This window comes from Buceros rhinoceros, unplaced genomic scaffold (assembly GCF_000710305.1).
Source record: "Buceros rhinoceros silvestris isolate BGI_N320 unplaced genomic scaffold, ASM71030v1 scaffold10245, whole genome shotgun sequence".
Lineage (NCBI taxonomy): Eukaryota > Metazoa > Chordata > Aves > Bucerotiformes > Bucerotidae > Buceros > Buceros rhinoceros.
In genome coordinates this window covers 1-26987 of record NW_010412268.1, presented here as the reverse complement: position 1 = coordinate 26987, position 26987 = coordinate 1, and the positions used below count along the sequence as shown (strand labels likewise).

Below are 26987 nucleotides of genomic sequence, written 5' to 3'. Positions count from 1 at the left end.
CCAAAGAAAACAGGAGAAAAAAATTACAGCTCCTTACACATTCTGGCCATCCTCAGACCTTCTTTGTTTCAGAAGGCAGTATCGTGCTGTTGGAGCTGTGGGCAGAACATACCCAGATAGCAGAGACACTCCTCATGCGAATTACACATTTGACCTCAAGGACATGACTGACATAATCTTCTACTCTAAACTTCTTTCAAACATACTAAGCATTCTTGGACCTTTGAATCACCCCTGGTTAATAAAAACTGATGCAAACTTTATTACAACCACTCAGCTCTCCTTTCTGCCTCTCTTTTTTTTTTTTTTTTTTTTTACCACTGCAGTTTTTGTTGCCTTCCCTGCCTCCAATAAATTAAATTCATGTCAGATGTTCTTGGGAAGGAACATCTGATCAAAGAAGCCAGTCCTCATGGTTTAGGGATGTTTGGGTTTTTTTCTCAAAAAATGAAGCAGACTCGCGTATTTGTCATATTAGCTAACCTGAAATTAATAATTTCAGGCTGCCTCATGATAAGCAGAAGCACCAACAGACCTAAGAACTCCAAGTGATAACCCAAGTTTTTATTCTTTTTCTTTCTCTGAGGAACTAATCCTTGCCATGCTAAGATTAACACTCAAAACCCATCACAACAAGCAAAAGAGAACTAAGTGGTTTTCCTTTTGCTTCATAAAATGTTGCAAATGTTTTTGTTAAACTCTAGAGAGGTATGTTTTCTGGCTAAACAGCAACGTTCAAAGAAAGGAAGTGTTACATACACCTGAATAAGCAGAGGGTACTTCTTCGATCTATCAAACCGTGGGGGTAGAAGCATTTTGTACCACAAAGCTAGAAAAGACATGTTAAAATGAAATTGTTAATGGTTAAAATGATTCCTCCAAGCATAATCCAGAGTTTGGTGCAACAGTATATGAAAATGAATCAGTGCAGACTACACAATGCATGAACTGTGAATCACAGAACTCCTGCAAGCAACCGTTGAGGAACAATTGTGAAGAAATAAAAGTGCCCACTTTTATTTTAATTTAGCTATGAATAAAATTATTTCATATAACTCTAGGTTCTTAGTTTTCCAGGTGCCTAGAAAAACACAACTAGGAAGGTAACTGTTAAGGTAACTGTTAAGATTATGAGAAAAGAATTTTGGAAACGACACTAATTCATTACCATGGAATATTATTTGTAAAGTCACTAGCCAAAACAACAGTATATACAAGTCAATATAACGTGTAACACATGAACAGCAGTTTACATTTCACATTTTATTACCACCATAATATAACATTTTTACATGATATTTAAACACTTAACCAACAGTATTAAAGATTTTTTAAAAATGCATTGTGAAGTGGAGATGTGTTTTAACTACTATTTTACTGAGAGACACCCTGAGGCACAGCACAGGCTGTTGTCAAACAGCGCAGAACTAGAACTCCTCTTCCCAGTTTGACAGGCTAACAAGTTTGTCCTACAGAAAACCAATACTTACTAAACAAAATGAAGGCAAAATATTAAAATGGTAGGAATAAAAAGTATAATAAAGATGTGTAATTCTTACTTATACCATCCACTTCAAGTTTATTAATTTCTTCTTTTGGCAGTTTGATCTGTTGCAAAGCAGATTGCAATTCCCAGTTGTCTTCCAGTACTCTGAGCTCTAAGCAAAAGAAATGCCTGAATTATTAACTAATTCATTGTTAATTCCTCTTCATTAATCAAAGTGGCATTAGAACAGAAAGAAAATCTGTGACTTTTACAAGCAGAGTGATGAAATCAGCTCAGCCACTTCTTATTGGGCTTGATCACATAGCTAAATAAAAACAAGGAACTGGTATAATAGTACACAGATATTTGTTAGATTTTTATAGGATGTACATTTTGCAGTGAAAATAATTTCACATGTTGCCTCTGAGTCTTAGAGTCCCTGATGTTATAAAGAAACTCCTTGCTCCTGCAGAGCCCACATCCCTGTTTTGTTACATGGTGGGAGCTGGAAATGCAAAATTTACGCCATGCAAAACACAGTCCCCTATCTCCTCTCTTGCTTACCACAGTAACATCGGTTTAACCTCTCAGACCTTTGGGCAGTGTGCTTAAGCACACAGATGTTTGGGAATATCCTGTTTCTGGGCTAATGCAGGAAATTCAGTTTCTTAAGGGGTTGTGGTAAACCCTTACTTGTATGCTATATTCCCACACAAAGATAATAGACTTACTATACAACTGTCCTAAGTAATGTATTACTACACACTTAGTGAACCTCTTTTGTTGGCGCTTTTTTTAATCTTTTTTTTTTTTAAATTTTTGCTTTACTTGCTTTAGACCCAATTTACAGTTATATAATAAAAAATTACTATTTAAAATGTAGCTAATTTCCAGTTATGTATTATGAATCCACTGGGTATTATTTATTTATGTGTTTTTCTATAAGTAGTGATGGATGAATAATATTCTACACAATGGAAAGCTTTCAGCCTCACTTTCAAAATGAAAGAACCTTTTAAAACAGCAGGAGATTTTTCTTTGTTAGTTTACCTTTCTTTTTTTTAATGGCAACCACTTCCTGTTTATGGAAATGCTTAGAAAAAACCTAGAATTTCTCACAGCATGTCTTGAGCTAGATAGTGCTCAAGACCTGCCAGAAATAACACTGGAATTTGTTCTTTTAAAGTACTCTTAACAAGTTTGGCAGATTCAAATGGCTGAAAGATCATCCTAGCTTAGGATACTCACCCAAAACCAGCTGAACCCTTTCCATCCTTCCCCTCAAAACTCCCGAAACTTGTCCCATAATCACCACATAAGAATTATAAGCATGTTGGAAGGAGCTTCCAAACTGGTGTACATTAGCTTACCTGCATGTCCCCTACTAAAATTCGTTGGTGGTATATTTTCAAAATGCTGCCAACTGCAATGAAAATAGATCTGCACCACAGAAGAGATTATGAAAACAAGGGATTTAAGAAAAATTAATCTGAAAAAGGCCATGAATAAGTCTGAACTTGTTTTTATTACTAAAGAATAATAGCAGAGTGAGACATGATGAAACCAGTGGTGAAGATCTATTAAATGAAACTCTTGTCTCCTGCAGAGAGGTTAAGAAATACGTATTGGTAGTTTGGCACTTGGATGCATTTCATACAGTTCACACTCTGATAAGGAAGCAGTAGGGGCCCTTGATACACAAGGTCATAATGAAAGAGAGAACTATGGCAATGCATTAAATATGAAAAAAAAAATCATGCATTAGCTGTATTTAAACCTTTAAACCTATTTAAACCTTCTGCAAAAGGATTACCAGAACACAGTGTTTTTATAGCACAATTGCAATAGGACCAGTCTTTTCCATTTGCAAACTTTTTTGAGTTGTTAAAAGGAAGACGTACCAACTCCTATTTGAGTCACAATTGATTGACTTCTACATGAACCACCACTTAACGATATTATGGAATTTGTATTCGTCATGTTTATGTGTCTTCTGGTCAGACAACACTCAGTAGTGTGCTATTGATACGGGCTGATCTGTAAAGACCCTGGCATTAGAACTACCAGTGCATTTCCATTGATTTTTGAGGAAGGAAGGGGGAATGCCAAATGCCTTCAGATTTTACACGATCATGCTAGTTTTCATAATATTTCAGGACTGAGGGCTTTAAGTTTGAGAAGTTTTAGTGAAAAACGAGGGTCAGAGAGAGAAAACTCACTGCAGAGCAATTAATATTTTCATGGTTTGCAAATTCCTGCTTGGCTTGGTTGCAGTCAGACCTCACTAACAGACTACCTAAAGAATGAAGTCTCTGAATGTTTCTTGCTGGAGTTCTCATTTTGTATCAATAATTATATCTTATCAAAAGCAGTTATTTGTACTAATCATCTGAAAGAGCATCTGCTCTTCCCTGACATATCTACCCATGGCTGAAGAGCAAGTCACTGATGCAAATTCTAATTAGTACAGAACAATAACTCAAACTGCAAACTCTAAATAATACACCGTTCCCTTTTGTATAGAGTAGGGTTGCTTCATGAAAAAAAGAAAGTCTTGTGTTCATCCAAATGTGAAAGTGAATAATTTGGAAATCACAATAATGTTTTCTACAAAATTTGACTCAACATTTGGTAGACAGTTGCCAACGTTCATTGCATCTATAGTGTGTAAACAGGAAAAATACCAGGATGCCATAAAAGTGCTGGACTCAGAAACGAAAATAAAGGCATCAATGTGTTCATTGATATTTAGATTTTACTAATCAACAAATTTAGAAAGACGCTAGATATTTCAATAACAAAAGATGAAAGACTTCTTGATCACAATCCTAAATACTGTATTAGAGGATATATGTAATGAAGATCAATGAGAAAAACACTTGCTCAGAAATAGACAGGATATTTGCAGTACCTCTATCACCGTGGTTCTCAAAAAGAGTAGAAATGGGAATCCCAGGACCTGTCAGAATAATGATGAAAAGGCAGCTTATAATTTGAAGCTGGAATTTGGTGATGGAGTATATACACTACGTGGTATACACATGTATACTGGTAACTGGCAGGTGTTAAAGAGCTCAAAGTTGATACACAAATCTCAGTCTTCTCTGCTCTATAATACACTAGTTCATGCTGTACGAAATACAGCAGGTACTGTGCGTACACAGACTTGCACACATACAGGCATTGCTTAGCAAACAGAAGTAACTTTAAATCTAATAACAAACGCTTTCTTCCTAGAGATGCAGTGACATCTAGTTTATACCCGAGATGTGATTACATAAGGCAAATGCAGAATTAACAATGTGAAATATTCTTCTGAGAACGTGTCACATCGTATTTGTGAAGGTAAGTGGCTTTCATATGGTGACGACCTTATTGACTATTTTGTGCAAGAATGATTGAAAGGTGTTATTATTTGCTACATTTTCTTCTCTGCTTAGCGGAAGTTCTAAGGAACTCTTCAGATGATTATTCAGTGCAGAATCAGAAGAAACTTTATATGAAATACGCAAAAGGAAAACCTTAGATATTTTTCTTTTTTTAGACTATGACTTCACTGTTCATTGATTACAGCAATGGATGAAACCTCAGACCACTGAAATCACCTAACTTATTTCAAAAGAGCTAGGACTCCTTTTATACTTCTGTGTTACAAGTGGTTTCAATGATCGCACGTCTTAATGCATGGCATTTTTTAGCTTAGTTCAGTTATTAAAAATGTTCCCAGATAGTAAATATCCAACATTTTGTGGCTGGCACATGTTTCAATAATTTCAATTGGGAAACACATTGTTGTAGGTTCTCATAGCTAACTTTGGTCACATGAATTGGACATCTGTGTATGTAAATCCTGCTCTTCCTGCTGCAGGAAAGAGCATGACTTTGACAAGCCAGATTAGAATCTGTTTTGTGCCATGAAGGACTTTCACAAATTTGTTTTTAAAATCCCACGATTTTTACTGAAAAAGTAATATAGAGAGTGAAAAGTAATATAGAGTGAAAATACTTGTATTTTCTGAAATATCTTCCCAAGGTTTCTGGACATGGAAATTTCTTTCTGGAAATCTCTCTTGGTTATTGTGGAATTTCTATGATTCATGTAGCTAGCATTTGTGATAATCAGTATTGTCTACATCTCTGATAAATTTGAAAGAACATCTGATTATAAGTTTGCTCCCATGCTATACATACCATAACAGATCAAGGCATAATACTTAGAATGTTCACTGAACCTTGCTGTGTAATACTGGCATCTCTCTTTCCTTAAATTGCAAGTGATGCATTGTTTTCTGATAGGTTTACTTCCAATACTGATTCTAGGAGAAAAATAAAATAAAGCAATATTTATTTTGATACAAGTAACTTTGCATGTGTCTGCCTGAAATTCTAGAACTCAGGCACTGTACTTTCTAAACAGTTCAATTTAAAAATAAATGTTTTGCCTTTTAATAATTTTTTTCCCCCAGGAGTATATTGAAACTTTAGATTTCTATTTCTATTTCTCCTTAATCCTCAGATATAATCTGAGATAAAAATTTAGTTAAAATAGCTTGTGGATGTACACTTTAAACATCTTGAAACTAAATTATTTTACTGACAAATCCAGAGCTATGTTCTATCAACCTAGTATCATTAAGATAATGTTGATCGCACTTACTTGTAAATATTCCTTCTTCCTGGATAGCCTTCAAATTCATTGCTTGAATAGAAACTGTAAATTCATTTATATGTTAATAAATAATCCATAAAGTGATGACCTATGAACCAGTATCAAGATGAAAAGCCGTCTTGGAAGTTAACTTAGAGTTTTTGAGATTTCTGCATGTGATGAAAGAGTAAGTTAAGCTTATATACCTTTCATCTCAATACATCTTTGCTCAAACTCTGACAAATAAACCTTAGACGAAAAATAAACCATATAAATAGGAGTTCTGTCTTAATTGTCATGAGCTAATCACTCCAATTATGTAAGCCGTAAGCTGTGTCTATCTATCTGCCTGTCTGTCTATCTATCTAGTAAGCTGAGTGAGAGTCCATTAAAAGGGAAGTAACTGCAATTTGTATGAGGGTAAACAACATGATTAAACTTAAGTATTTCTAAATGAGTCTCTTTAAGATGGGTGATTGAATATAGAAAAATGAAGGCAATTTGCAAACAATCTCCCATAAGTAAACCAAGTTTGCAAACCTGTGCAGTCCCTTTGCATACAAATTTGTTGTGGATGCATCCAGGTACAAAACAAATTATACCTAGTTATACCTGGGTGAGTTAACAAATGGTGTTCAAAAGATTAAGAGTTGCTTTTACTGACAACACCCACAACCTGTTCTCTTCATGATACTTACATTGCATCATTTGTTACTCTAAAAATGTATATTGCCTCCCATTTCCCGCTTGTAATTTGGATTGCATCCTCCTGTGAAGCAAGACATGTAAGTTACTGAATATTGTAGAATTATTTCAGGAACTTACAGTCCATTAATGTAGAACACTTTGCTTGACTTACCACGGAGCCATTGATGTAATGAATATGCTTAAAACCATTTTTGTCACTAAAAATTTTGTAGTATGAACTGCTGTCTGATGTAAAATATGGTGTAGAAACAAAGAACTGAAACAATGGAAGAAAAACAGGAGATGAGATGTTAGACTGTCCATGTTGTTTAGCAGATTATGGTATGCATACTGAAAGTAACAAGACTATTTAATCAGTTCAGATGGGACAAAGCAGTTTGCACAAGTGTTTATCTGTAACAATCAATACCCCAGTCAGACACACTACAATTTCTAACCTGTTAGATTTCTTAAGCTGATAATATAGATAACTCAAGTACCCCACAAATGTAAGTTCTCTCCTTATAAGGAATTTGCTTGATATTCTAAATGACCTTTCTTTAGTTATTTAAAAATAGAGAAGATTTTTAAAAAATAAGTTTCTGAATAAAGCTAATGTTTGTGAATAGTGCCAGACTGAAAATCCTGTGGACCACAGAGTCTGGCCCATTCACTGAGTAAATACAGCACTAAGAAAATGGATGTCTGAAGTTTCCCATACTACTCCACTAAGGTTAAAGGACAGATTATCCCAGATGAGACTATTCAGATTTTGCTTCCTTTCAAATCATCACTAAATTAGTAAAATTTTCAGTCAGTGACGAGTTAGCAGTAAGTGTGAGGATTATTTTCAAAACATGAACACAGAAGCAAGCACTTCAAATGTTCCTGAGTGAGTATGACTTTTGAATAATACTAACCAAGCTTGACTAGAACCTGTGACCACAAGCTAAATTGTTCTGGAGCCTGTTTCTGAGATTCCACATACTTGAAATCCTATAAAGGCTAAAGCATGGATTTATGCACCTGCGCAATTTCTGTAACTAATAAAAACTTGTCATCACAACTTCCAAAGAAGCGGGCAAAAAAGAAAGGGACCAAGTAAAAAACCTAATCCTTGTAAATGTGTTATCTTCACTTAAAATAAAAAGACATCTTTTAAAGGACAGTGTACTGAAAAGCAAAACTCTCAGTTAAGCCCACTGCAGGATAATCAGGGACAGTGTGAGGTTCCCCATATTGGATTTTGGTAACTTCACCTGCCCAAGGAGTAAACATAAGCAATAATACATATTCACTGTTAGAATATGTGATTGTAAATACTGATCTCATGCTCTTACAATTTCCTTGCAGGTTTCTTTTTACTGTGGGTTCCCAAACATAGGTGTTACATCTCTTCCAAGCTAAAGGTTACTGCGTAGAGAAAATTTCTTTTGTTTAGGAGTAACTGCAGAGAAGTGTCAACTGCCACTGTAAGAAGAGTGTCTTACCTTGAAGGTTTCTCCCTAGCTGAAGATGTGCAGCACTTGGCCCTAAAACTGTGTTGTGAATGGACAGGTTTTATTCTTAAAATGCTATGGTATGACCAATCTTATCTCTTGCCCTTGCAACATCAGAAAAACTTTCCATCTATTGTTTGCCTCAAGATTCTTCTAAGAATACGCTACAGTATGAATCCTCCTCTTTTCATGAATTTCCTCCCTTCAGTATAGTGTTTATTCAGGTGGCCTAAGATTTGCAAATGGAGACAGTAAAAGGGGTTTTAAGCTCAGGTAGCAGGTAGCCAGATATTATGCCTAGCACAGCATTAAAAGACTCTATCCTACAGTGTAACAGGTTTAAGCAGTAGTGTTGTATGACTCAGAATGTGCTTCATGTTTCAAAACAGTGCTGTGAAGATGCACAGAAATGTAGCTTTCCATTAAATCAAAACAGAGTACAAAAAGAAAACCTACTCCTCCTGCCCATCCTGTTTGACTCTCTTCTATGCGCTGTTGATTCTGAAAAACAAAATCAAATGTACCCTGTTTAAGTTCAAGAATGAGTTTATGGAGATTCAAGATCTTCACACAAGAAAATCTGTAGCCGCCTGTAAAAGAGAATTGTAAAATACTTGCTATGAAGGATAAGGGATTTGAAGGTTGTCTGATTTTCTACACTTTTTAAAAATCTCACAAATAACATATTTAGAAAGAAGAATTAAGGATAGACAAAGGTAGTGTAGGCAACAAAAATCACCCAGATTATCATATCCTGAGGCTATGAATATGTTTAGCACGTTTTAACTCCTTGTAACATTCTTAGAGCTGATTTTTAAAAAGACATCTACTGAGCGTAAATGGATCAATACCTCCTGCAGCTAAAGGTGCTTTTACATTTTTACTTATAAAGTTTCTAGTTAATTTTCAATATTTTCCTAAGATTTTTTCATTGAAGAGTGTAGTATCTTGCTTGGTGGATGGAGCAAGAGATTAAACAATTCTGCATTCAGTCAATGTATTTCTTTTTTTATCTTGCAAATGTCTCTTTTTTCTGTTCATTTAAGAAGGTATTTCTTTACAGTCTGAAATAAATTCAACAAATTTGCTTTCTAAAGCATATGGTTTGTATTTGTTATCCTCAGTGTAATCTCATTAGCATTCAGTATCACACTTTTCCCTTTCAATTTCATCCCTGCAAAGTGACTTATGTGAGCAAAAGTTGCAGGTATTTGACCTTAGAAGACTGCTTACAACTTCGCAAGGGCTTCACTGACCTATTAACTCAGAAGATTAATTTTATTTCTTTTTAAGATAGGAAAATTGGCATGTATTGTTTTATATCTGCATCCTAAATTTATTTTCCTTTCTTTAAGGCTCAGATCTTGCTGACATAGTACATTAAGGATATATTTAACTTCTCTCATATGAGTAGTCCCATTGACTTCTAAGGGATTTTTCTGCGTAATAAAATAATATTTACAGAATTTAATTAGAGAACTGGCATCTTTATAGGAAATCCCAATTTCGCAAACACATGCTTAGCTGTTACTGACATGAATAGTTCCATTGAAGTCATATTGGTTTTTATGGTCTATTCACATGAGCAAGACGTGAACACATGAACATTTTCACACTTTAGAAACATCTTGTAGATTATATTTTGTTATTATTTTCAAGTACATAAAGCCTAGCACATTTATTGTACATTAGAGTCTCGATTTAATCTGAAATCAACAAGAGAACTATTTTTGCCAGTGGAAACGTAGAGAGATATACTTTCTAACTGCAAATAGAGCTAATGCAGTACTCCCATCTGTTCACACTCCTTCAACTGGCCATTTGTGCAAACTTTAATGTGATAAAAGCATTGTATCACTGTATAAATATAGAATTATAGTAACGTCAGTAGTGACTCCATAAAGAAGGTTTCATGGAGAAATGCAATTAAAGTAGTATCATGAACACAGTCCTGCAAGATGTTAATTGTTCTGGTCTGGTTCCAGCAAAGCAATTAAGCACATGCTTAATTTTAAACTCATGAATAGGCCTACTGAAATAAATAAAACTGCTTACATGCTTAAAGTTAAGCTCACGTTAAAGTACTTTGGTGGATTGTGGTAGAATCCTAGAACCCCTGATTTTTTTTTTTCTGTATGTTAAAATATTTAGTTATTAAAGTGTAGTTTACCTGAAGGAGAGACAGAGATTCAATGTTAAGGTTACTACAAGGTGGAACAAGTACTTAGGAGACGCATAAAATGCTGCAAGAAATACGTATTTTCTCCTAATAAATTAAGATATTTCTCTGTGCAAAATTACTTCAGTGATACTGTTTGTGAAAGAACAGGACCTTAACTTCCTTTTAAATTTGCAGCAATTGTCATATCATAGAGGAATAAAGATTATTTTCAGCTTGGAAAGGTTGTGTCAATAAACTCTGAATTTACAATTGATCATTTATATGGAAAACTTTTGTAAGTATTCTTTCCTTTTGTTTCCCATTAGTTCAAGGTTTCAGCCTAATGCTAGTTTTTATAGGTGTTCTGTATCACAAACCAAAAAAAAAAAAGACACGTGAACAGCATCAGTACTAAAAGACAGTAAATGAGACTGAGTTACTGAACTTCAGGGTTGTCTTTTACTTCAGGATCTACATGAATTTGTCAGTCTCTTCCGTCTTCAGGCTTTACAGAAAAAGGCTTTTAAAGAAATAGGTTTTTCAGAAAGGCTTTTGTACATAAGATCTGTAACTATTTACATATGGGTATAGACAGCTAGGCTATCTAAGCCATCCTTCTGCACAACAGAGCATGGTTTTCCCTCCAAACTCTTTTAATGATAGAATGACATATTTAAATAAAATGTAAAGATATTGTTGCAATTAGGCTGAAGTTTTAATTTCAGATCTGAAAAAAAATTTGTGTTTCTGAAGACTTGCCTGCTTTCTCCAACTGTATGATTTGACAAGACAGAAGAATTTCTCCCTCCTGAAAACCTGCCTTACCTTTAATCTGCATGTTCTTTCAACTTATTTAACATTAATCATAAAGGATGTGATTTAGTCAGGCTTAGTATGAAATTTCAACCTAGTATAATATGATTTTCTTCAAAAAACAATGAGATCCTGTATGGTTACACTTTTGAAGATGAGGCAGCAAGATGGAACTAAACAGTATAGAAAGCTGCTCAATAACATTCTTATTTTTGTTAGCTTGATTGTTATTTAAGCCTCACTAAAAAAATATTTTTGTGATTTTATTTGTTGCAATTAGAATTTTGTCACCCCTCCCCAGCAACTGAAATATTGAAAAAGGTGTGACTAGGAGGAAAAAGGTGAATGCGACCAAACATCGGCAGATACAATTATGGCAGGCACACGGTTATTTTCTAAAAGAATACAGGGTAAGATTAAATATACTTCTGCAATTAAGTCTGAGCAAGATGTACATGACCAATAGGTGTTAAAATAGCTATGCAGCTGGGATCAGCAAATGCTAATTTCAGCAATGTTAAATTTTTATTTCCAACTTTATTACCTCTGGACAGTCCCAAGTATTTGAATTTTCTTTGAAGTCACAGATAGCTAAGACTGAAAAATTCTGGATTCTCTTCAGCCATTGCACACAGATTCGACTATCTGTTACCCAAGTAAGCCAAGTAAAATAGTGATCACTAAAAAATAAAAAAGAAAGAAATGGTGGTTAGAAGATGAATACGGCATTCCACTGTTAGAAACAGAAAACCAGAGGTCCAAGCATTTAAAACAAATAGGCAAAACTTTTCTTTCGAAAGAAGAGAAGACATATTTGAGAGCACACTACCTGGACGCTATGACTGCAGGAACTGGCACCTCCTTAGGACCAAACACTTCAGCGTTAATAGTGTCTACAATGAACACTTTAACAGTAGGATTTTTAGTCCCAGCCTTCAAAGAAAACATATCAGGTTATTCAAATCAGGCTCTGAACAATTCACGTTGAGACGAATTACGACACTTTTTGCAGGAAAGGAGACAGGATATAAAATATGTATTCACTTGAGTATAAAAGGGCAAATGCGGTCTTACAGGATCTCAGAGTGACACTACAGCAGTTGTACATTGCTTGACTTTGCATCATTTCATATACGAAGGACAAAACCTTTTAAACAGTTAGATTTAGTGCCTTTTTATACAGAAAATGTGCTTGATGGGAACCAGTGTTATATTTGCAGTGTGGGTCTTTGAAGCACATACTACACTTTAGCATAAAATTCCAGGAGTGTATTCACATGATTGCAAGTGCTCTTTGACATCCCAGCTGTGAAATAAAATGGTTTAGCTTAAACTGATTTCATGCTTGCTTATGCATTGCATATATTATTAGTTTTTTAATTCTCCTCCATGTGTGGTCTAAACCATTCAGCATTACTTTAGAAATATAACCCAACTGACAGGTGAGTAACTTCTTAAGACACATTAACACGATCACTTCCAATCATATGAACACGACAAGCCAGGAGATCTCTCTAATACATGCTGAAGAAATGTCAACCCAAAACCTTGCCTCAGATCTGGCACTTGAAAGCAGTTAAAATCCAAAGCCCCTTGAGATCAAAAAGCACTATGAAGTGTGCAAATAAACTGAAGCTGCATAGCCTTTTTTTTTTCCAAATTAAAAAAGTCTCCTAATTCATTTACTGTAATGAAAACTAACAACTGCATGGTTAACGCATTGTGATAAGTAAACTGAATTGAAAAAAGCAAGGCTTGATCGTGCAAGCATGCACTTTTGCACACGAGTAATTCAATGTATTTCACTAATATTATTAAATATCTACAATTCTGAATATTCCCATACCTTCTCAGAATGTGGCCTAGATTCGTTTTCTAATTTTGTTTTAATATAACCATTTTTAAAGCACAGTTAATTTTATCATTGTCACAACTCATTTCTCAACAGAAAGTCAAAAGAATGAGAAAACATACCTTTGGGTATGGGATAATTATTTTTCTAGGATACTGGTCCTCACCAAAATAAGAATATTCAATAACTGGTATGTCAGAATCATTAAATTGTACGTATGCTAAATATTTTCCACTTGGAGACCACCACAGCGCATATTTTGTCGCTAGCATTTCCTCTGAGGAAAAAAAAATTCATAATAGTTTATCACTGTAACCCATCTACCTTCTAATCTATTTTAGCTTTCTACTCTCAACAACCTAGACATGTAGAGAATTACACTAAATAAATAACACTTAACATACTGCAATACATCTCAATTTTGAAAGGCCTTAAGAACTCTCAAAAGAGGCACACAGATCCCATGTACCTCACTTGGGTTTTTCCTGTGTGCACATTTATTTTTTTGTAATTTTCTTTGATGCACCAAAGCGCCAAATTTTCACCAAAACTAAAGTTTCCATTGAAGCTTAATTCCCAACCACTGCCTGTGCAGCAGAAGGAAGCCCTGTTTGTAAAGTTCTGATATAGTTGCAGTATACAACAGACTTGAGATTTAGATTACACACTGTGAATACAAAATGTAGACATTATATGGCAAATAAAATATGGAAAATAAATAATCCTTAGGGCTCTAAAAATAATGCATCATCACAGATATTTTAGAATGGATTGTGAGAACAAGGTAAATCTAAACAGACCACTTCACATGTTACTTGTTGCCCTTTGAGATTTACTTACCTTCATAGACCCAATCAGGAATCCCATTAAATATTTCATTCTGTTTTCCATCACTAGTTATTTTAATTGGTGCCTCTCTTGGACTTCTTTTCAAATAGATATTATTCTGATATACATATACCTAAAGACATGAAAGTATTTCTCATGAGTATAGGCAGCAATAACAGAGGATAGAGTAAGATCTTCTGCAGTCAATGCTCTTACACTGCACCAACAAAAAGACATAGTGAGTGCAAAATGGGAAATAAACACTACACTAAAAGCCCTTGCAAATTCTGCAAGAATAGGTACCTCAATAAACAAATTATACATTATAGGCCAAATTCTACCTTCAACTATGTCAGAATAAATAGTGAACAAATCCTCTGATTTTAATAAACTTCAGAGGATTCTGTAGCTAGCTTTGGTATGGAAAATAATAAAAGAATCTTTGAAACTCATTCAAATTGCTGTGGTTTTTAAGAGCCCCCCAGACAGAGTGTTTTGTGGCTTTTGGTTTTACCAAAAGCAGAAGATAAAAACAAATACACAACAATTAAAAAGAAAATAATTGGACGTTTCTAAACCTGTCAAAAGTCCTAGGTGATGTGAGGTGAGAAAAAAAGTCTCTGTATGGGATGGTTTGTTTCTTTCTAGTAAATTAATCACCAAAATGGAGTTCTTGCAAGAAATGCTTGCATGGCCTCGGGTATCTCTAAAGTTCAATCACATGAATGGACAGGTGGTTAAGAAAACAGAACCAGAAACATCACTAAGCAAATCATGCTGTTTGAAACTATAAGCATTTGTCAGCAACATCAGTGTAACATTTTAACTACTTTAAATTAAAAACAAAGCAACTCTTAAAACTCTCAAATACAAGAACTATTCTATAAAAACATCAGAGACTATTAATACTAGGAAGATAGGAAACTGTCTTCATTGTGTTCTGTTTTCGGAACTCTTTATAAAGAAAGTAACAACATTAAATTTGAGAGAACTAATACTCTGAGAACACTGAAAAATTTTCCTAATAACTGTCCATTCATATTTGGCCCTTGGGTATTTTTTGAAATTAGTGTAATGTTTAAAATTCTTTTCTTGCACAAACATTTTGTCAATACTGGATAAATAGTTAAAAAACTAATAACTATTATTGGGCTGATGCTTTGGAACGAAGAATAAAAAGAAGTTTATAAACTTGGTACTACATGCAATAGGTCTATTACAATTACTGAGAAATACATACTTGGCTATCAAGTAGCTATTAAAAAAAATCCACGATTTTTTAATACGAATCTGACAGCCCTAGAGTCAAATTTTTAGAAAAGATTTTAAATACTACTAATCTCTAAATCTCCACAGTAAACTCGTGTTATACAGTGACAAAGGAAAACACACTGGTGTTCAGGCCTTGAAACTACATTTAATCCTATATTCAGTTACACTGGTCAATCCTTGATAAGAGACTGGCTAGCGAGCTGAAATATAAGGTAGCTAAGAACACAGATTCTTCTATTGAGACACAGAAAAGTTAAGCTTTAAGAAGTTAAAACTGTTTTCTTTGTCGTTCTTGCTCACAACCAAGGTTAATATGCACAGGCCTGTCAAAAATAGGGCCTAACAAAATAATAACCAAAGGCAAATAAATGTCTTTGAGCCACACAAAACAAAATCATTCTAGTGCTTCATAATCTTTACTGACCAATTTGTGTCCAACGGGTGACCAGGATATATACTGAATTTTATGTGGAAGCTCATTTTCTGTTACAAAACCACTAAAAAAAGGAAAGAAGTTGAGATGGCTTTTTGTGCACATTGCAAACGAATATATTATACTTTTATATAAACTTTGTGAAAGGCTATATTTTCTAACAGCTTACTGTTTTTTGAGCGATGCAAAATTAAGGCAGGCAGTGAGACATGCAGTAACGTGATGGTGTGCACCAGTGTTGGTAAAGGCTTGCAACTCAACCCCTTGAAAACATATCCAACAGGCTAAGAAGCCGCCCTTCTCTCTCTCTAATTACTGCACAAGCATCTACAGTCATTTGCTCTACCTGCAGTCTGCCTTAACAGTCTCAGCAAGCTATTGGGAAATGCGAACTCAGGATGTAGCATGCTGAGGCAAGCATAACAGCAACACTTACAACTTTGGTTAAGAATCACAACGCACATGCAGTACCTCTCTTCTCACATTAGCTTGCAGCAATCTTTTCCTGTCACCTTGAGCCAACAGTTTCCCAAGAATGGAGCAGCTCAGTGCAGCCCCTGTTGCTCAGAACTAAGAAGCATTTTGTCACGCTGCTAGTTATGGCATAAAAAGGTGACTGGGAAGGCAGATGGCCTCCTTGGAACTTGGGTGGAAAGAGGAGCGTTCTGTGAAAAATCTTGGGAAAAAGACCAAATGCCATGGGAGAAACTGTAAACCTTTGAGGAAGCCAGTATGGACTGTTATATGATTACTGGAGCACTACAGGACATGTGAGAGTTTTAGAAAAGCTAAAGATTAGATCAACCATAAAAGGGATGAATTAGACAGCAGAAGGGCTCGGAGATATCAGGTGTGAGACTGAAATGGACTCAAGCAGCTAAGATAGGATGGAGAAAATTATGCAAAGAAGGAAAAAAGATGAGAATCTTGAGCAGTGAAAGTTTTAGGGCATGAAATATAAATCAATCCAGACACCTGGATGAGGAGATGAAAGGGCTGTATGATTTTCTTGGAGGTCTCTTTTATCAAGCAAACAAGATTCATGCAAAAGCAAAGCAGGGCGGTAGTCACATTACTACACTTTTTCAGTGGAAATGCTTTCAAGAACATCATTACAAGGCATTCACCATAGCTCTCTGAAAGAAATATCAGGCCTTACCCATATATGAGATCATAAATGTGGTATGATGCTGTATAAGAATATCTCCACAGCTGCAAAAATCAAGCAAAAACTGTTACTAACTTGGAAAAAGAAAATCTGATTAAAAATAATCAGCTGCATTTTCACAACCTACCCCTTTCTCAAGAGGCATTTATCTATTCTTTTATCTATTAGGCATTTATCTATCAAGAAACATTTATCTACGGCAAGCACGCTCAACAAAATACTATATGAAACTAAACATTCCATTAAGAATAATTACCTTTGAATAATTGCTTTCCAGAGCTATGAAATATTTGTCAGATGACAACACATAATTTGATGCATTAACTTGTTTCTGAAAGATTAAGAAGTAGATTAGGTTCTATTAAAAACCTTTAAATAAGGATTTGATGAGCCAGGTTTTAATCCATTCACTTTTAAACTGCTTCTTGAAATGCAGCTGCATTTTGCTTCCTTTTTATTAATTGAAAAGGTACATACCATTGTGCTGTTAGTCATGATGGTAGTTGCATAGTTCATTTCAACGTTGTAAAGAATAATATCATCCTCTGCAGACTGATGAAGATATTCGTTATCTTGTAAACAAGATAAAAGAACATACCACAGATCAGGTCTGTTTATCAAGGTATTCATACTCCTCTCAAGGAATAGATTCTGAGCAAATATGTTTTGGCATCTACATAAAAAATGGGGATTTTTTCTAATGATGTTAAGGTACAGTTATCAACAAACTGTCTTCAGGGTTCTTGAGAACAGACCTATTAGAAGGTCAGTATCACAATTTAAATGTTTAAAAGAAAACATTTCAGATCTTTGCTTATAATTTTGCCAGAATATTCTCATTTGTGCGCATTCCACAGATAATGGCAGTACCATGTAACTGAGACAACATAAATGATACTGCCCTTACTCACACAGGAGCTACAAAGTGAGTGTTAGTGGCCATTGATGAGAACGAAATTTAACCCTACCTGTGCTCAAGACCTGAGCCATAGTTTGGTAGAGAATGAAGATCAGAATTTTAGTTTCATATTATTATTTTCACTGCCATAAACAGAGGGAATTACATACTTGGTGTAGGTAAAGAGAGACTTTAACAAAAGCAGCCTGAAACATTATATAAAGTGTTCATTTTAACAAAATTAGATCACCCATGGATCTTTTGAGCACACTTCCGTGATTTGTGTAACAGCATTTGTGGTGATCTCAGGTGCCCTTAGGAAGAGATATTAGATTTTAATTTCTTGCTCCAGAAGAAAAGTAGACGCATGGAATGCTGTAGGCATGACTATCTATGGAATCTATGGCATGACTTCTGCCTGAGCTGTGTGACCATTAAGAGGAAAGATAAGTCTAAGTGAGAAGGGTATAAAGAGGGAAGGAGAATATTAGGTTTAGGTGATATGCTGCCTACATTCTTCAGATATTCAGAGACGTTTCTAAAAAATGGTGACCTAATTTTTAAATCACACAAGTGATGTCAACATTTTAAAAATTGTTAATTGTAGAACTTGAACTGCTGTTAGCAATGTCCAGGAAGGATTCAGTTCAGTTCTAAAATTGTAGGTTAAAACTAATTTGGTAAGACTCCATGTGAAGGGGCACTATGTTTCTTGTCTCTAGGCAAAGGACAATAATTCCTTGAAGTAGTGGCAGTAGTGTGTGTACTAGAATGTAATCCAAACTAGCTCAAGCCTTTTGGTGCTGCTGCAATTCAGTGGTTACAAGACTAGTATTTCAGCCACTCACAGACAGTTATATCAGCAGCAATTAAATTCATGTATTTATCTTCTACCTTAATGAACATGCTTAGAAACTCAACCTTATTTTCTATGCAATGCATTGGAACTCAGGAATTTCAGCTGTGTCAGCAATTCCTTAAATGAGAAAAGAACAGCTGTGCTCATTACTACAGAAAAAAAAGAACAGGTCCTGTAAGACAGGCTACCTCAATTATCACAAATGATAAGTGGAAAAGTGCTGTGACAAACACAGAAAAAGGAAATTGCTTAAGAAATGACTGATACTGACATATTTCTTTCAGTTGCTGCAATGAATATGACAGTAGAAGAAAGAAAACACTGAAGGTCTCTGCAAAATTATACTTGACTCAAAGGTGTGTTGTAACATTAAATACCTGGAATTTCTAGAATGACTGACAAAATAGTAAATTTCAATCATAAGTTTTGACTAGCAGATTGTTTAATTTCATAGTTAGCATTCACTCACAGTAAAGCTGGAAGGAAAATGTATTTCTAAGTCTGTGTAAACCAGTCTGCAAATACATATTATAAAGGCTTTTGTCCATTTAAGAAAAGGTTTTACCTACCTGACACCCAATATGGAAAAAATGTTTTATATTGGAAGTTTCCATTCAAATAATCCTCCAATGTAAGAGCTCTGGGACCATCATCTGTGTTGGTAACTAAGAATATAAGACAGAAAGCTTCTGTTAATGCAATGCTGTGAAAAGAAAAAAGTAATTACTAGTCCAGTATTTCCTTTTTCTCTATATTTAGTACCAGGGAACATCAAGAACAGCATAATTCTGGAGGTATGCAGAGACTAGGCACAGCAGAAAGGAAAGTTCTCTGATACTGTTCTGATAAGGTGCTTTAGTCGCTGGAGAACTCACCTTTAGGGATACCAATTTAGAAAATAAAGAAACTAATTTATTTCACCCAATCATTTATTCACTCAGACGTATTCACTTGTAAACACAGTGAGTCCAAGAAGAGCCTTCTCCACACAAAAGGCAAATCAAAGATTTTTTTTAAAGCATGGGTTTCATGAACTCGTGTGGTATACAGAGACAAAGATTTTAATGAGGACCTGCAGAGAATCGAAGAATCAAACATTCAGCAGAATCAAACAGGACGGGCATACAAATCACTACTGCCAAATTGAATGCATTCTTCATTAACTGATGTTAGATGGATATAAGGCTTGCAAAATAACCACCATCCACATATATTTCTCAGTAGCCACGAGAAAAAAATAGATGAAGGTATGGAGGTAAAAATAATGCTGAAAAATAATGAATGAGCGAACCCAAATGTCAACTTTTTATTTAATGATTCAAAAGAAAATTGGCAATGATTCTGAATAGAAGATAGGTGCTCTGATATCTGATTTCTAAGCAGATCAGATAGCTGCATAAAAATAATGCACAAAATAGTGGCTGCACAATAATCACAAAATTTGTGGCTCTTGTCTGACTATGTTTCTTCTCAAAGCTAAACACCTTAAGCTACAGCAGACTTTAAAACTAAAATTTAAGGACAATGAGAATGGGAGCATGCTGAAAACGCTGACTTGCTAAGTTCATGGAAGTTAAAAATTCCAGTATAAAAATGTAAAAGAAAGTAAAAAAGAAAAACTACACAGTTCACAAGAGAAGGAGCACTCAAAATATTTAATCCTCAAAAGATACACAAACATTTCAGATAACGGCCAGTTTTTAAAGTTCAGTATCATAATAATGGCAGGTTTTAAATCTAGACAATATGGATGCTATTATTTTTTCCTTTCAGATCAAGGGGACTTTTACCATGATCTTCAGAGGTAGTGGGGTTGTCACACTGCAGCCTAGTACATCTCTGCCACGTCTCTTGTTTGTTTCTTCAGAGCTCTCAGATGACAGCCAGATAATCATGACTCATTGCCCTCAGGATTCATATCATGCTCTATCACTTCCTCATTACAGCTGCCCTCTGTTAAGATCATGCTGACTCCTTTCTTTGTATTCTCTTCGTTGGTACTTTGTAATGATAATACATGTTTTCTTCTGCTAAGTGACTATTACTTACTGTAGAATACCCATGTCAGGTTGACTTGACACTAGCCTTGTCTGCACTAATGCAGAAGAAAACTGTCATGAGAAATAAAACTGAATGCCAATCCATAGGCAAAAACCTACCAGTATAAACTCTGACATAGCAATATGTCCAGAAAATATCCCAAGAATTTCAATAAGTTAATTTCCCTTGCTAATACCACAGTAGAGATCTTGGATATGTTAATTGTAAGCACAGAAGATGTCAAACTCTTAAAAAAATGCATAGAAAATAATTCCCAAGAAGAATCCACTTCTAATTATATGAAGTGATGAATACTTATCTCTAGCATTCAGTTTAGATCCTCTAAGACAATAAGCCTATTGCCAAAAGAAATTCACTGATAAAATCTTATTTCGGTGGTTGTGTGTAGAGTAGGCCTAATTTTGCACTTCTGTTTGATTTGGTAAAATTTCCTGCATCATTCTCCCATCTTAAGAGGATTTTTTTCTAAAAAGACAAGCAATATCATAAACATCTCATCTCTGGTCTCATTTTCACAGCTCTGATTTAAACCTTTACTGTTAGCCATCTCAGCCTTACGTACTTAATATTCTGTGATAATTTATTATGACTGCTAATGATCTTCAAAATACATCCACTCCTATCTGAATTTCTACCACTGGACTGTAAAAAATCTGAACATGAGTATTTCTTACTTGATTACTTACAATTTTAAATGCGTGTTTCTAGGCAACAGAAGATATCTTTAAATGCTTTTATTAAAACCAGCATCTTTAATTGTTTCCTGTAATGGTTGATGATTCTTTCTTCTGTAACTAAAGACTGGTTCAGTAATAGTATTTGAAATCTCTGCTCACAAAACAGACACTAACACGAAAAGTACTTTATGTGTCTGCAGCACTATATACACTGATTTGGATGGCTGTTGGTAAATTCTTTTGTTGTGTTTCATTTCTCCATGAACTAACAAAGATGAAAAAAGACACCCAGGGACTCAAAGGAAGCAAATAGCAGAGTCAACCACAGACGTGAAAGCTTACCAAACTTTAGCTTTGCTCTTTTCCCTTCAACACCCCACTGTCTCAGTTTTAACCCTTTGTGGTCCACTAGCATTCATCGACTGTGTGCAGTTCTGTATTTCTCTGTGCATTGGACTGGTTATCTTGCTTTACAGTGTAACTTGCTTTATATATTCCATGGTCATAATTACTCACTAGTGCATTTGAGTGTATTCAATGTACATGTATAATTGTGGTGATATAGGCCTGTAAGCACCTATTAATTGTCATCCTCCCTTTTACTGTTCAGTTCACTCTTGTGAGAGAGCTTAATAGAACACAGAAAGCAGAACTTTCAATTATATTAAACTCAGATTAACTCTATGCACACCAATCCATCACTGTGAAATTTTATTTCTATTATCAGAATTATTCCTTTTCAAAGACTGGGTGAGGTAGACAAACACAACCCTTGCTTTAGATTTCAAAGCCCTGTTGGTTTATTCCACAATGTGGTCTAACGTGCATCCATATAAATTGTGCCTACTTCCGCCAATTTAAAGCAAGTATACAAAATAACAAGAAAGTATTCTGTTTTCTGTATTTGTTCTGCTAACCCCTTTAAATTAGTCCTAACCAGAGTATTTATTCTGCCACCAGCACGTGAGCAATCACAGAAAATTAATAGAACCTGGTTTGGGTAAGCAAAGCTTTTAATAACTTTTGGTGAGCACTTCAAGTTGATTTAAGAATAAAAGTGACAAAGAGTTTCTTCAAAGTCCTAGTCAGATTTGGGAAGAAAAATCCCACCCACCTCCACCGTCCTACAAGCATTGTCACAGACCACAGCTGCACAACTACAGCAGACTTAAGGGAATACAAACTAATGGAGCATACCGGTTTTTGAGAACTTACCCAAAAAGATTTTAGTATGAATTCCTACCAATTTTTATGCATTCTAAAATACCTAGCAGAAGTTATGAATTAGTCTAATTTATCTTAATATTGGTTTTAATTACTCTGTTCTGATAAACTTATGACAGCTCTCTGCCACCAGCATATAGATCACTGTAGCCAAGTTTACACCATTACTTAGATCTGAGCCTGAACTCATAGCTAAGACTGAACCACCAGATTTTGGTGGAAGCACACTGTCACAGTAATCGATTGATTTTCAATTACAAGAAACTCAGCAACAGCTGAGAGCTTATAATCTCTTATTGTCACTTGACAATTTTGATAGATGGCCAAGAAGTTGAGAATTTCTCTTTAAATTTCTGTTTTAAGTCAAATATCCAGGCACCCATTTCAATTAGAAAGCAGCAATACCAGCACCATCTCCAGCTGAATTCAGTGCCAGCAGCTGACCTCCTAACTGGAAGTATGTTTCTTCCACTCTGCAATGAGGGGAGCCACGCTGCTTGACTTTGCATTGGAACACAGGGAGGCATTTATTGAATCAGCAGATGGATGTAGCACAGAACACCACCAGTTCCTAAGAAACTGTCTGCTCATCACTTCTTGGCCAAGAAGTATACCCTGTGACCTACTCTGCAACATCAGAGAACCAGGGTTTGGTCTCAGGCCTAGATCAAGAGAAACATTGACAGGCAGAATTCTGGATATTAATTAAAAATAGCAGAAGAAAAGATTAATTTGGAACCTCAGCAATACATTCAGCTAATTGTAACCCTGCCTGTGGTTCCACTATTGCTTTTCAACTGCAGACAGGTATTTTCTTTCTTGTTTATGCTGCAGAACAGGACTAGATACACCAGTGTATGAGTAAAAAGAACCTTTCTGAACTGTTTAGAGTTGGGTTATCATAGTTAGGTAAATCATGCAGCACATTCCTAACTCAAAGAAATGTCAAAAACCTGCCACTAATTTCTTAGGCGTAGCTGCTACTCACTGTATTGAAACTGCTGCCTTACTCTTCTGAGCCCCAGAGAAACTGTGCAGTAACAGCAGCTAAGTATTTTCCTTCTCCATGGAGCATATCCTCTCTAAACAAAAAATTATTTTCCAGTAAAACTTTTGAGAAGTCTTCATATTTTTATACTCTTCCATGTGTAAACCAAAACCAACTATCACATTTTGACAAGTTTGAAGAACATGAAATTATTAGAAACTTAGCAGACAAAATTAGAACTAAGTATTTCTTCCAGTTCTTTCAGAATTACAGATGACATTTTTCTTTCATGATTTCTTAAGCAGAAGTCTAGTCGGTCTGTGTCTATACATTTCTCATGTGCAATTAATTGTCTTTTAAGATTGCCATATCCTTTCAGTTAAGCAGTGGTAAAGGTGGAATGTACAAACAACATTCCATCTCTGTAGCTATTTCCTGTCTGTCTTCAACTTTCAAATATGTAACTGCAAAACTAATTTGTATTTCTTCCATTTGTAACTGATCAGCAGACTTCTAAGAATTCAAAATGGTTTAGGCATTTGAACAGGTAACTGCAGCACTTGCAGAATAAAAAGCTATAAACAGTTCAACAGAATTCTGTATTCCATAGTTGTCTAAAATGCTCCTTCAAAAGCATTCTGTAAAGTAAGATAAATTCTTTATCATCCTACTGGCTCTAAATGTGATATCTGATATGACTGGTTACCAAGTTGCTCTTCCAAGAAACTGCAGAGAAGAAAAGTGTTCTTTGCAATGGCTCCGGTACTGAGGAGGCTCTAAGATCAGTGAGCTCATGTGTCCTAACTTCAGAAGGGAAAAAACACATTCACTTCCTCCTACATTACCTTCCACTACCTTTAGCTACTTCTTCAGGCTGCCAAACCGATCCTTGGTCTCCAGCCTCTGTTTCTTCACTGCTCATTTTTATTTAAAACTAACAAAAATATTCTGCCCGGTCTTAACACGTACACTTGGTGTAAGTAAGTCTGACTTGATACTATACATTTATCTACTAATAAAAGCTCAGATTTGCCCATGCTGAAGCTAGCTAAAAACTCTGGCACCCAACAGCGACAGTAGAAGTCAAACCTGTCACGCTGAGGTGGTATCTCTCCTCAGCACTGCCTCCCACTTTGATATAATCTGTCCTCACATGCACATGCTGCATAACAGAACGAACCCTAACTGCTTCAGAAACCTCCAACCCTTCTCTCAATGAAACAACCATATTCCACAGGAATATCAGGTAGGAAAGAGATTCCAAAGAAAGAGATTTCACAAAACCTGCATATTAACTACTGGACTTAACTTTTACAAAACTTAAGCAGATAACTGATTTTGTAACATTTAGTTGTAAATGCAAACTGATTTCTTCATCTCAGTAACCCTGCCAACACAGGAACAAAGAATAATAATAGAAGAATAAGTCCCTTTAAATAGGTGCTGTTACTGGAATATAGACTTTTTATTTACTATTTTAATTATTTCAGAGGCATTCAATCTGCTATAGTGAAAGGCCCATGTAAATAGCTATTTGCCCCTACTACACCTCTCACAGAAAAAAATTACCATCAAGTCAGTGCCACTCAGACTCTTAAATTTTGAGCCACAGTCACTTTGTACTTTACCAGAGGACTCAGCAGACCACAGTGGGTTGATTTACCTACAGCTGGCATAGTAATATCAGAGCAAACTATGCATCCCGATTTTATACAATGTTGACTTCAATTTTCAAACACAATCTTAAATATATTCACAAACAACTCATCATACTGTACCCACATCGAAATGTTTAACTTGTAATTGGATAGAGAATTTCATAATTATTACACAACCATTTAAAACCAAATACAAGTTTACCAAGCTGAAGTAAATTACTTAGAGTTTGTAAGTCTCCTGACCCCTAACACAGACACAAACACACACACAAATCCCCATAACAGGAGGAGATCTGAGGAGTAGTTTTTCAGTCCTGTCTAAGAACATTATGTATCATGCACAACAAAGTTAATTCAGGTGCTTTTCACTTGAAGGAGTTCCTTCTTTCAACATCTGCTGGCATTTCAAACCTACCTTCAGGACATTTCAGCTGTCAGTACATTTCTAAAGTGATAAAACCATAACAATTCTGACAGGACAATCCCAAGGATGATCTGACAAACTTCTGTGAACTTCAGAAGCCACGGTAGCTAAAGATACTGTGTTTTACACTACATTAGATTACAAATGCCTTACCTCTTGATGGAAGCAGTATAATACACATAAGCAATAAGGAAAGGAAAAGGCATATGACCACACCAAATACGATTTTTAGCTGGGTCTGCAGGACAGAAACAAACAATAATTACATTTCTAACATTGTCTGAAGCATACGTCTATGGTTTGTAAATATTTAGATACTCCCACTCTCTCTAACTGCTGTAATCCGTTCCAAGCAACAAGCAAAAATGTCCCTGCAGTACTTTTCAAAAGCCTTCCCGTCCCTTTTTCTTTAAAACAAATACTTCCACAGCAGAGCCTGGCCTTGTGCAGTTGCTGATGGTTTAAAATAACAGACATAAATGTTACCGAAAGCTGAATTCAGCAGCATACAGACCTTCATTGTCTTGCTGTACTCTAAAAGAATGTGAATTCTCTCTTCTGGGTGTTGGTCATAGATGCAGGAGAGCAGTTTGAAAAGGCACTGTCTGTTTTCACAGTTGGAGGCCAAACCTCTGGCAGACTTTTTTTTCTCTACATACTTTGGAAAACTGTGCCGAATTTCAGAGGGTTTCCTTAAAATTAGAAACACGCTTTTGGGGAAGTTCTTGGACCAGAAATGGACAGTGGGTGGCTACGGGGTGGTGATTATATACTTCCCATCGATGTGAGCTGTAACCAACATCTGCTTACACTAACTTTAGGGTTTTATGACTCAACAGTTACTTGATACGTACTGGTTTTTCTCTGAAAACCATCTACTGTGTATTTTGTCAATCTCGCATTCTCAGGACATAGTCAGGCCCTTATTTCTAGTATCTACAGGGAAAATAAAAAAAATAGTTTGTATATAATTAATGTACGTTTACTTTCTGAAATAATAAATTATGGCATAAGAACGTGAAACAGGAAGCAGAAACAGCCTCATTTAATGTCTTCCACATGTGAGGAGAACTACTTTTTTCCTCAGAAAACAATAACCTTCTATAGGCTTTGTGAGAGAGCTTAGAGAAGTAAGTATCTACAGGCTCGGGGCAAATTCTGGAACAGTGCTCAAACCAACTGCACGTATTTCATTTAGCTCACTGAGAGGAGGTCAGCTGGAAACAGGGAAAACTTCTCTTGAGACGACAGTGTCAAGTTACATTCGAGATCCCTCAGCAGAGAGAGAAACGCTCGGAAAGGGAAGCGAAACCGCGCCGCGCTGGCAGCCAGACTGTCCGCAGACACGCTC

The 26987-nt window shown here is 35.5% G+C and overlaps 1 protein-coding gene across 1 annotated transcript in view; it reads right to left on the bottom strand.

Annotated features, from left to right (window-relative positions):
• The window catches only part of FAP (fibroblast activation protein, alpha), a gene marked incomplete at its 5' end in the record, with an annotated part of 38157 nt that extends 12283 nt beyond the window's left edge, over positions 1–25874 (bottom strand). Inside the window, 18 exons of the mRNA XM_010136323.1 lie at positions 760–829; positions 1560–1658; positions 4398–4445; positions 5678–5802; positions 6144–6197; positions 6833–6903; positions 6994–7098; positions 8777–8821; positions 11839–11974; positions 12124–12227; positions 13269–13423; positions 13987–14107; positions 15671–15743; positions 16839–16891; positions 17104–17178; positions 17325–17419; positions 19174–19269; positions 25790–25874. Of these exons, the coding sequence (XP_010134625.1) occupies positions 760–829; positions 1560–1658; positions 4398–4445; positions 5678–5802; positions 6144–6197; positions 6833–6903; positions 6994–7098; positions 8777–8821; positions 11839–11974; positions 12124–12227; positions 13269–13423; positions 13987–14107; positions 15671–15743; positions 16839–16891; positions 17104–17178; positions 17325–17419; positions 19174–19269; positions 25790–25874 (1610 nt within the window). The remainder of the gene's footprint in view (positions 1–759; positions 830–1559; positions 1659–4397; positions 4446–5677; positions 5803–6143; positions 6198–6832; positions 6904–6993; positions 7099–8776; positions 8822–11838; positions 11975–12123; positions 12228–13268; positions 13424–13986; positions 14108–15670; positions 15744–16838; positions 16892–17103; positions 17179–17324; positions 17420–19173; positions 19270–25789) is intronic.
• Between the last annotated feature and the right edge of the window lie 1113 nt (positions 25875–26987).